Source organism: Falco naumanni, chromosome 6 (genome assembly GCF_017639655.2).
Source record: "Falco naumanni isolate bFalNau1 chromosome 6, bFalNau1.pat, whole genome shotgun sequence".
Taxonomy (NCBI): Eukaryota; Metazoa; Chordata; class Aves; order Falconiformes; family Falconidae; genus Falco; species Falco naumanni.
In genome coordinates this window covers 6,829,275-6,841,488 of record NC_054059.1, presented here as the reverse complement: position 1 = coordinate 6,841,488, position 12,214 = coordinate 6,829,275, and the positions used below count along the sequence as shown (strand labels likewise).

Here is a 12,214-nt window from a genome sequence, read left to right as displayed (position 1 = left end):
TGGTTCCACCACTACCAGGATCTCTTGTGGCTCCCGATCCACTGTGTATCTTACAACAGTATCAAAACATTCTGACCCATGAGCAGAGCCGTAATACCAGAACAAGCGTAGTATACAATGTAGTATACATCACATTCTGATATGAATACAAATATTTGAATTTTAGCATTGGAATATTCCCCAAATGGAAGGCTCCAGTCTTCCCACAGGTCTGCAACATCAGCAAGAAGACTAAATTAAGTTTCCACCAAAAAAATCAATTCTCAAAAGAAAAAACAAAACCACAAACCCGAGAAGCACTGGAAAACATGCACCTGATAAGACTCTGCAGTGATTCTTCACAAATAAAATAATAAACACAGCTGAAAATTCCAGAGATTTTAGGTCAGATGTTTAAATGAGCCTACCTTAGGGCTACTAATTCAGACATTAAACACTGATTTTCCTTAAACATCCGTTCCTCATTTTTTTTGTTTTGGATTTGTAGCTCTTTCATTTGTTTGTACAACCTCTCATTTTCCTAAGTTGAGACACACAAAGTTAAAGCATGTTCATAAATTTCTGTTTTGTCCAGTTCAAAAACAATTGTCTATGCCTTGCATAGTTTGCATACTGCAACAGTGGAAGAAAACATTAGATGTTTTATTACTAAGGTTCTAAAACAGATATATACTTTCATTATCTTTATGCTAGAGTAGTTTACAGTGACTTCTACAATCTTGCCCAAGTGCCTGCTCACTCTGGAAAGCCTAGGCCAGTTCCTCTGCAAAGCTACCCCAACTATATTCTAAAACTGCATATGTGGATGGGTGCCGACAGATCAGAGCTCAGCCTGCCCACGCTCCAATACTGTGGACACAAATCATCACTAATCAGATGCTCACAGCCATTCCGGCAAGACAGTGCGCCCATACCAAGAAAGGCCACCGAGCACCAGCTGGAAGCTGGCTAAACTAACCCATTTGGTTTTATAGCTGCAAGCATTCAAAAGGATTATTGAGCTTGCATTATCTGTTTCTATGTTTGACTAAGTAATAAAAATCAGGCACACTAATAAGGTTTCCTTGAACTCAGCTGCTCAGATCCTGTGAAAAACATCTGCAAGACAGAACCCTCCAGATTTCTAAAAATGCTTAAAAATACTAGTTTTCTTTTGCATTTGGGGCAAAAAAGTCTGTGGTTCTTTATTGGCCATAAAGTATTTTCCCAGTTCTCAACTGACAAGTCACTGTCAGACAATTTAGAACAGTTACAAGGAATCATGGACAAAAAAACCCAAACTAGATGTGTGAAGTACTTTTAAAATGTGCAATCCATGTTTGCCCTTCACATCTAAATTTCATCCACTTTTTAGATAGCAAGAAAGCAGTTTTCAACAGAAAAGCAGAAACTATTAAAAAATTTTGTTTCTGAAACTGGCTAGAACACAGCTCAATATGCTGCGTGGTATACCTGTTGATAACCTTGAATAATGACTTCTTGATCTTCAATTTCTTTTTGTATTTGTGCCAATTTTTCTTCGGTGACAGGAGCTATTGCTGTATGATGGGTCCATCTCTTCTCTTGAGTCAGTTCTTCCATACTTCTTAACTTTCAGAAAGAAAAAAAGACACACAACTAATCAGAAAGTTTTGTTAGCAACACGGAATTCTCTACAACACTACACTTTTACAATATAAATAGATCACCATTTTCGTTATGATATGAAAGCAGACCAATGAGCCAATCTTGTTATTGGAGTTTTACAGAAGCATCACAAAATGGGAACAAAGTATAAAAAAGTTTGGGAAAAGTTAACAGAGTTTTACCCTCCCTGTTCTGTTCTTATGTATCTAGACAGGAGGGGGTAGTGGAGTAACCCTGGAAATATGCCATACAGACAAAACACAACATTTCTCAATGCATCAAAAAAATAAGCAATATCTCAACAGCTAAGTAATTATCTCTAACAAGTGGTATCTGTTAATCTCTTATGCTTTTTTTTTTAACATAAGAGCAAGTTAAATTTTTGTAAAATGATGCAGAAGTCTCGAAATAGACTAATGGAAATGAGGGTAACAGTTTATCTCTGTAGAAAAAAAGAGATCATGGCTTATGGGCAATAAATGTAACAGCAGGCATGCATTTACAAACTAGCAGTGTGTGTAGATCTGGATTTCATTAACAACTCATGTAAAACAGCATTAATTTAATTTTCAGAAGCAATGTTTTTCCTATTCTATAGTAACGGGATACAAGATGATAAAGTACCTTACTCTGAAGAACATAGTTTTCCTGACCCAGCCGAGAAAGCTCTTTTTCATGCTGTGTTTTCAATTCTCCCATCTTTGTCTCTATTTCTTTCTCTTTTTGTGAAACTGTGCTTGTCAGCTGTTGAATCAAATCACGAGCTGCGTTCAGGTCCTCCTCTGCAACTTGTACTCGTTTCAGCAAATACAGTTCTCTATCACAACTTCTGATAGGAGACAATGACAAATCCTAGTGAAGAGAAGAATTCAGGGAAACATTACACTGAGCTGACTGTTTACAAAAAATTCCACTCATCAATTCTAACTGGCTTGTCTGGCTCTCAGCAACCACATAAGGCACTTGACAAGAAAAAAACCCCACCATTCTCACAGCAAAACATCCTGCATTTACTTTAATGAGCTACTTTCTCATTTCTGAAATATGTGGGAGGAAAAAAAGCCCAAAAACAACAAGAAACAAACACCTCTCATATAACAGCCACCAGAATTATTCTATTATGCTTCTTACTTTTTGAAAAGTAGTAGTAATTTAGGTGTTGAATGAATAAATTTTTTATACAGTTGATAAGGAAGAGGGGAAATCCATCATAGTACTGCAAATTCAGTCATATTGGAGAAATCAGAAAATACTATTAAATATATAATGGAATACAAATAGAAAAAAATAAATCCCAACCAGTAGTAGTACTAAACATTCATAACAGAATAATTTTATTTTAGATTTTCCCCTCTTCTATCACAAAGTAGTAATTTTCAGAAATCAATAAGCATTCCAACTTTAAAGTATACAGAACCACCCAAGCAACTGAAAAGCAATATAACTATACCTGTATATTTTAAGAGCAAAACCTAGTATTTCAGTAAAGGAAAGTCTATTCAATGTTTCAGCATTTGCCAATCTTGTGATTTTAATTAATTTTAATAATAAAATTATTAAAAAGCTTGTCAAAATAAGCTTGCAAACCAAGCTGTACATACTATAATTAGGAGCATCAGTGATTATTACTTACATGCTGATATTGTCTGCCATAGTCCACAGCCTGGTGTCCAAGATTATTAACAACTGAGTGGCCAGACGTAACTCTGTTAACACTTCCCTCCAAAGTGGGTTCATTTGTTGCAGATCTTATTATCCTAGTAGCAAATAAGGCTACTTCGTTTAGGCAGAAAGTAAAATAGAACAAAATTAAATTCAGAATTTAATGTCCTTTAAAAAAAATAATCTAATTCACGTGATTTACCTCTTAGGCAGATAAATTAAGTATTCTACAACCTGAATTTTGAATTAAATACAAAAAGTTAAGAGCAATGAAACATTAAAGAAAATTTATTTTTTTAAGTAAGGAACTGATGACAAAATAAAACAAAACCCAAGGGAACAACTGAAACAAGTAGGTGGATAATAAACCCTTCATGAAATAAGGTTAACCTCAGGTCTCTACTTGAGTTGTGACCGGTTACCCAAGTATACAGAACTACAATGTATTCCAAGCTATGGTGAAGCCAAGCCACCACAATTTTCAAGATGGACTTTGGAGTACAGACAGCACATAAAGACACACATTTATTTATTGCATCAAATAGCAACATGACTGGAAACTAAAAATCAGGGAAGTTCCCCCTCGAGCGTAACTAACATACATGGAACTATTCACATCTTAGTCTTCTGGAAAACAGATAGTAACTACAAATGACATTTCCCTTCTGCCTACAGCAGTTTAAGCTGAGAGCTCCTGCTTCAGAATGTTATACCGGAAATCAAGCAGGCAATGATAATTTTCTGAATTTAATACTTTTTACATTTCTCAATACTATCCCCCCACAAAGGTACTCCCTTAGCACTGACAATTAGGGCATTGCTTGATTCAATGCCATTCTCTTTGTAGCTAGAGGTCCCTGCAGGATGCATCCTGGTGAGATTAACTTCTGAAGTCATCTGAAATTGCTATGGAGAATGGTTACAGCTAGAGAAGGAAGAACATGTTTGAATGAGGCTAGTGGACTCTCAGGACTCTCATTCACTTCACCTCCATCTGGCTGTACACCCTCCTCTTCTCCAGGGAGTGCCACAGCAACGCGCTGATGAACTGAGCTCCCTTAGTCTGACAGCTGCCACTAAAGCATCTCCCCAAGACGGGCAACATAATCCTAAATTGCTTTTCCCAACACTACTTGTATGTTTTTTTAAAGCATTACATGCTAGAAGTGTGCTAAAACCTGGGCATCTGTGGTTATTTTTGCTTCCCTGAGAGACAGCAAACATCATCTGGAAAGATGCTGAACTATCTCATGAAACTCTTCAGGCTTCACCCCAAAATAAGTACGTTCAGTCCTTTACTTGCAACTCAGCTTCCACAGGACTGCAATGCTATTATTCTCCCTTCCTTAGCATTACAAGAGACATGAACAGAAAATAAGATTTTCTTTTTAGTGCTTTCTTTGTAGTCTAGGAAAGATAAAAAAAAAGCAGCTGAGAATAGAAATTCGGCATCACACACAGAAGTTAGTGTGTCAGCAAATCCTTGCATTTACTGTAATGAAAAATGTAATTTGTAGATACTTTGAACACCAGCTTCTTCTATTATTTTGGTCCTACTGGTGAACAACAGGTAAGTGTCAAACATAGTGGTGGTATATGGGAGTAGAAATGAAACAAGACAACAGTGCAAAGCTTTATTTAAAAGTCTCTTCCAGCAACTTTGTGCTGATATTGAAAAAAATTCAGTACTTAATTGTGTTGGGGTTTAGATTTTTTCTCCAACATTTTGGGTTTTGTTTTTGTTTTTTTTAATGTGAAGAATGAACAGCAAAGCTCTCTGGCTCTTAAAACTCAATACTTCTTGCAACAGTATTACCTTTAGATCTTGCTCTGTCTGCAGGACTTTTGGCTTTCATGCTCGTCTTTTTGAAAGTTTCTTTTGGTGATTTCTTTTCATTAACTGGAGAAGACTGTTTTGAGAGTGAAGTGAGTCTCCCATACCCAGAACTTCTAACCACTCCATGTGGACCATATGAAGATTTCTTTTTATGTAAAGGTGCTGGACTTCTGATATTCTTGTGTAACATTGGTTTAGTAGTCATTGACTCTGATCTTTCATTCTTCAAGGAACCAGACTGAAGAGCCTGTGACAAGAGCGCACGCGTTTAGAACAAGTGTTAGGCTCTAGTGTAATCTGAAGGTAGCTTCCTTTACTGAAAAGAACACAGAAGCAGTTACAAGAATTACACAGCTGTAAGACTTGGGGCAGTGGGAAGCATTATTTTAAACTGAATTAATAGTATGTAATTTTGCAGAATGTTACTACTTCAGAAATATATGAAACGCAGGTATTTTGTACTGGTTCTGTTTAATTGTTCTGGGAAGTTATTACTACATTACAGGATCTTTAGCTTACCAAAAGCAGGCAGCTTGTGACTAAAGGCTAGTCACAGTGCACACAGAAACCCAGCGATGAAGAAAGGAACAGTGGCAGGCAGAGGAACCCTGCCAAACTCGATCATCAAAACCAGAGCACCCAACTCCTCAGACCAGCAAACGAGAAAGCTGAGCTCTGGCCCTGGTGGGAAATCCACCAGGAGAAATCAGACTAACAACTCTCTCTCCTTGCAACGCCTTGCAGATAGAAGAGGTGATTGCCTAAAGAAGTGTGGGGCTAATTTAAGGGATGCAGGGGAGAAGAGAATATGGGGATGCAGGGAGAAGATCTGGAATTGCGCAAATCGTGTTATGCAGTGTTTGAGAGGATTGTGAGAATGTGCAAAACATACAGGATGTTTATTGAAAGGATAAAAACTAGATAAAGGGAGAAATTAAGGTGGGTCAAGTATGAACAAGTCTGGGAAATAAAGAGGGAAAATAAGATTAAAGAAGGTGGTGACATGACCAGGTTGCTGGTCAGTACATTTGTCTGACAAAGCCCAACACTGATCATTGCAGTGTCTCCTATATTCTTATTGAACTGTATTTCTGACTGTCCTCTGTAGATATGCTCTCTGTTCTGAGCCTATGTGTGTTCCCTCAATAGGAACATGTGCCTAGACCCACTACTAGCTCGAGCTGGGGACACGGAACTGCAGCTGTCTTGCACATACTGGGCTGGGATAGGAAGAATCCCACTGGTCCCAAAGTCCAGTGGATTTGCCTGACCTTTAACAGCAGCAATGGTAACATGAGAGTTTCAAGAAAAACAAAAACAGCCTCAATTTCTAAACGTCACAGCATAATCAAATGAAAGACAGTGTAAAAACATACACATTTTAAATATATTTCCATATAATAAAAATCTGATTGATATTACTTACTCGTTTATTGTTGCTGCCTTCTGAAAGCAAAAAGTCTCGTACTATTTTTTCTCTTAGTACATCAGGCCGTACTTCACTGGTCTGAATTTCTTTCTCAGCCACCCTCTGAAAGTTATCATCATTCACACCTGTCTGCAGAAAGATGCCCTCTTCTCTGTTTTCAAGTAAGTTTGTCTCCCAAACCGTATTATCCTGGTGCTCTTCAAAGGGCGAGTGGCTGACAAGGTCATTTGCTGCGCTGCTTAACAGTTTCACAGGACTACAAGAGAAAGGAATAAAATCACACATAACAAGACTTTTGCCCTTTGGTTTTCTATCGCTCTGGAAAAGTGATACTCCTTTAGGTATCAGCTGTAAAGACTGCTTGAATTTGAAAGCGCCACTAGGCCTCTTTTAAGAGCAACCCTGCAGATGTAAACAGATTCACACCCACACTGCGGAACAAAAAGCTATTTCCCAGTAGTGACTGTTTTTGTGGAGGTACCGAACTCAGCTACAAGATGAACATCTGCAGCATGCAATTAATGCTAATAAAACAACGAATGGTAATTTCTGCTGAGTGTAGGTACACGATAAGCTCCCAAAACTCATTTGCTAATCATAACCTATTTCTGACAGTTCCAGGGCCTATGTTTTCTGCTCTAGACACGACAGCTGGAGCAACTCAGAAAGAGGTATGGAGCGCAGGTTAGTAAAAATCACAAGAGTAAGCAGAATAAGAGGATTTGATCTTAGATTACAGAGGCTGGAGAGTTAGGATAGGACGTAGCCTGAAATCCATGTACGGGGGAAGGGAAACAGCAGAAGACTGGGAAAGAAGAGATCCTGCGGTAGCTGTGAGCGAGGAACGCTGCTCCAAATGATTGACAAACATCAACATCAACGCTTCTCACTCCAAGTTTGGGAATCCTTGGTCTAAACCAATTAGCTCTGTATCTTCATTTTACAAATGCCTGCATTGTACAAACTCACTGCAAATGCCATAATGCCGGTGCAAGACAAAGAAATTTCAGTATTTAATTAAGGAAAAAGAGTGATGAGTTATTTAGTAAGTTGTTTCTCACAAATAATTATTGGACTTAAATTAGAGCAATTTTTACAATGCATTCTGAAATAAGTACCTTTCAGGCTCCACATCAAACCCTCTGACATTACATGAATGTCCTTTAATTGGTTTCATCAATTCTTCGACAGTAGGTAAATCTAATTAGTGCAAAATAAAACAAAACAGAATCTTAGAAAAAAAGTATTTTTAAAAAGGACAACATTTTAAAATGTTTCATAAATGAAGTATTAAACATATTATTACTTCACTCATTTTACATGCTTGTACAATACATGCCTGCCTTTAGTATTTACCTGATTCAATAGTTGACATGTTTTTTGAACAGATGTCATTATTTTGTGAAACACCTTGCACTAAGCATTCTGAGACTGCCATTGCAGAATCGTGCAGTTTTTGCTCATCAGTGTCACCGAAAGACTGATCAATATATTGGTATGCTTGGTGTAATGCTTCGATGTCACTGGTGGTTTGTCCATAGGAAGTGCCTGTGAAAAATGCAAGCTCGTAAGAGACACTACAGGATTATCTATTTTGGGCAACATCCCAACGGAGCCTGTGTTTCAGTTACTAGCTTGGTCTGTCATGTGGTGAGAACAGTGATTTCAGTTATGAAAAAAAAACAACCTTAAAAATCTCAATTTTACAATAAAAATAAATAGTTGCCAAGTTCATTAGTACATACTAAATAGTCTCATCTACAGTTTGCACACCTCTCCACCCCCCTTGCCCACCTTAATATTTTATCAGTACTAACACTAACAGCACATATAACTATTTTAACAGATGCCATCAGAGCCATACTCTAGATATAAGTAGCATACACTGTTGTACTAAGTTTGATAAAAGAATGTATGTTTTAACTGTGTTCAATGCTGTCACAGAAGAATTTTGGCTACAACGAGTAATAAAAGGAGATAGTATTTAAAAATCAAACTGCAACATCAAAAGCACCTTTACAAAAACAAGCGTAAAAAGGTGTCTTTTTAGCAGAAACATGACTTTTTTCTGAAATATTTCCTCCTCCTTTCACAATCTGTTACTAAAAGCCAAGGCCTTCATATTCACTGATAACCTACGAACAAATGAAGACAGACATCAAAGCCACCTAATTCTACTAAATAAAGATTCTGGGGGTTGTGTTTTGTTGTGGTTTTTTGTTGTTGTTGTTGCTTTTTGGTTTATTTTTTTAAAAAAACCCAACTCTTACCTGCTTCATTCATTTCAATTCTACTGACTTCTTCAGGCAGATGATGTTCAACTAGAGCTACGTCTGATGTTCCAACAGCCTTTTGAACTTCTGTAGTTGAATCTTGTGAATCAAGTAATACAACTAAACCCAAGAAGATAGGTATTAAAGAAAACACAATTCTCTTATTTATACTGGGTACACTAGAATTAGAAGTACACCAAAGCTTATCTTGATGTCCTAAACATGCAAAAAAAGCTATATATTCTAACACCATTAAAGGTAAAAACTGTAAACTCTGATTGCAAGCATCAAAATCTGAGTACTGACTAGAGGTAGTAAAATAAAGAATTACACTGATGATCACTTTGAAGTGCTACTATGTAAATTAACTTTTAACCATTTCAGTCCACCACGCTTTCAGCAGAACATAATAAAACCAGGTCAAAAATATCAAAATAGTAAAAATCAGGTAAGCAAGTTTCAGAGTTACATTTAATATTCTCCTACTAATCAAAGTATATTTTACCTTTAGCCAGCATGCCAGCATTTGCTTCTTCCTAACAAAAATAAAGAGAAAACAATATTACTGTTTGAATTTCACAGGAAAAAAAATCTGGGTGAACTTTAAAAGTTGGCCTAAAACCTAAGAATAGTTCTTGGAAGTTAGAATTAACAATCCTTCATGCTTCAAGAATACGCACTTCTCTAAAACTCTCCTTAGGATGCCAGAAAGTCCTCAGCATTCTGTACTCTCCACTCACAAGTGACTAGGAAGTAAATGCTACTCTGCATAAATGGAATAATATTTTTGCACCTTCCTGGTTCTCTTAAATCATAATTTGAGAAAAGAAAATAATGTAGCAGTAAGCACATTACACTTCCATTCTACTTGTCTTTTTCAAACATTTATTAGAAATATTACTTTAATAAATTTACTTAAAAAGAATAAAAAAACCCCACAGTTACCCATTACCAATGAACACGGGGTTGCTCTACGGAATCCTTTCATATAAAACACCAAATCAGAACACGTGCTCCACATCAAAAAATCTGACTAAGCTAGTTGACAGTAAATACCCTCAAAGTTCAGACAGTGTAGATTTTGGGTCCTCTGTGCAAACTGTTTCACAGAACTACTTCCCTCAGTCTGTGTCACTTGCTGGTGAAGACACCACCTTAATAGTTCCATGAAAGATATTAATCAGTATGTATTCTGAAGCTGAGGCTCCAACCTGAGCTCATCCACAGTTCTTAATTCGAAGGAGGAATAAACACGAAACCCTGTGAAGAACTTAATCCTTTCAGTGATTTATCATAGGAAAGCGTGTATCCTTAATAGAACAATCCAGTTGCAGGACGACTATATTCTTTAAGATAGTACATATAATATAAAGTTTTACTGTATCTGCAGTTATATATTGCAGTTTTTACAAATCATGCAAGTAATATAAACATTTGGAAAGGTATACCTGTTCTTGGGGACTTAAATCAAATCCTGACATGATGTTCTCATTCATCTGACTTCCTTCAGTTTTAAAGGCAGGATTAGCATCTGTTTCTTCTTCAAAGTCTTCACTGTAGCTGCCTGAACAGTAAAATAAACATCAAATACAACGAATATTCAAGGAAGACAAAGCAGTAAGGGAAAGCCACTTCCTTTTGCCCAATCTATTGTCTAAGAACAGGTACTGCCACTATTACTCCTTTCACAAAAGCAACAGAAAGGTTTCAAGACTGGGTGTTGTAATAAAACTACAGTCAAAGTCACACTTATTATCTCTAAATTCAAATGAAGTTTTTCTTATGATCAATTATACTTTACCTCTGCCTCCTCCAGGCATACTTGAATTAAATAATTTTCTGTCACTGAGGGGTGAAATGGTATTAATTCCCCCCTAGTAGGCAAAGTACTCTGCATATCCACTTTGACAGCTCCAGCAGTTTTTAGGCTCACAACCTGTAATTCTGCTTCCTCTGACCTGCTCTGGGGGCCCAACGGCTACTTTCAAGAGTAAGCATTATTTAAAAGCACAAGTGTGTCAAAAAGAATGAATTTTACAAGCAAGCCGTATGTTTTTTCTTCAGTTACCTAGATCCTTCCACAAGTTCTGATTCCCTATTGCCACATCTCCCCCACTCAGCTCCTGTGGTGAGAGGCTTCAACGTCTGCATCACTTGTAACGCTTAAATGTAGAAGAATTGCAAAATACTGGTTTATATAGTGTCCTCTCTGTATTTTGTCACCAATACAACTGACACATGGTTTAACTCATATGTAAAAACTACTCTATGAAAAGAAGTCACTATTTCAGCATTCTCTTTGGGTTTGGACCATGAGAAGTGAGATCAGCTGAAAATAGCTTTCTCATTCTGACTTAAGACACACAGAGTGCTTATACTATTCCTGAACATGTATTAGATGTTATTTCATTTGCTATTTGATGAAATAGCAGTTTGACCAAGACTAAACCAAAACACGCACAACACAGAGCTTGGTTATTTCCAGGTATTCCACAGAAACAGGTTTCCTAAAAATTAGAAGTGTCAATTTCATAAACCTGACCATAACAATTAGGCATTTTCAACCTTTTACTTAGGAAAAAAGCTAAAAAATTATAGCATCTCTGCTGCAACTATTGTGATCTGTTGCAGTCTACAGAGTAATCAAGCTTTCAAGGAGAAAAAAGGAGAAAAGATTTCCTGGGATAAGGTTTACAATACGGCCTCTTTATGTCTGGGAAATTCCAGACTGACAACAGGACAGCTCGAAAGTTCAGCTAAATATATAAATTTGAAAATACAATCTGTTGATTAAATTACAGGAATACACTCTTTATCATATGCTAGCAATGAAGAGTGAAATAAAGAGAAATGACAAAGTGAAAGGAAGATGAAAGGAGTGCAGCATGGAAATTTTTGGGGAAAAAAATCAAGTAAGAGTAATATTGCAGATTACAGAGGTTAAACTCAGGCATGAAAAGATGGTACAAAAATACAGATGATAGTTAAGACACTGGAGTAACTCAAACATTAACACATTTCACTGTTAGGGTCATTTTTTCTTCATTTTTTGATTGATAGTTGGGTTTCAGGTTTTCCTGTTTTTCCTGTTTGTCTTTTATATCACACTAGATTAGAAATCCACTTTTTTAAAAAAAGGACACAAAACTAAAAGCAAACAATAAAGCCCTCTGTTTGAATAACAGCTGCACAGTCATAACGCAAAGGCAGCCTAAAAGGCTTGACGTAAGAACTACAGATAATTTTTTTTTTTTCAGATAAAAAAAGCTTTACCCACAACAGTGGTGATAAGGGAGCAGAAGTCAACTGGTTTACATATTACTCAAAACAAAAAGGTTCAGTGAGGATGCTGGACCATCTTATGAATCTGAAACTTAAAAAAAGTCG

General features: G+C 36.7%; 1 protein-coding gene across 9 annotated transcripts in view; it reads right to left on the bottom strand.

Annotated features, from left to right (window-relative positions):
• CEP162 (centrosomal protein 162) overlaps positions 1–12,214 on the bottom strand; it is a 47,529-nt gene that overhangs the window by 17,894 nt on the left and 17,421 nt on the right. For 8 of the 9 annotated variants that reach the window (XM_040597289.1, XM_040597292.1, XM_040597294.1 and 5 more), the window contains 11 exons: positions 10,276–10,391; positions 9,333–9,363; positions 8,825–8,947; positions 7,911–8,102; positions 7,673–7,754; positions 6,552–6,810; positions 5,105–5,372; positions 3,260–3,402; positions 2,251–2,478; positions 1,453–1,590; positions 408–520 (listed from right to left, as the gene is read on the bottom strand). In XM_040597289.1, the coding sequence (XP_040453223.1) occupies positions 408–520; positions 1,453–1,590; positions 2,251–2,478; positions 3,260–3,402; positions 5,105–5,372; positions 6,552–6,810; positions 7,673–7,754; positions 7,911–8,102; positions 8,825–8,947; positions 9,333–9,363; positions 10,276–10,391 (1,693 nt within the window). The remainder of the gene's footprint in view (positions 1–407; positions 521–1,452; positions 1,591–2,250; positions 2,479–3,259; positions 3,403–5,104; positions 5,373–6,551; positions 6,811–7,672; positions 7,755–7,910; positions 8,103–8,824; positions 8,948–9,332; positions 9,364–10,275; positions 10,392–12,214) is intronic. The other variant, XM_040597290.1, reaches the window with a different exon arrangement.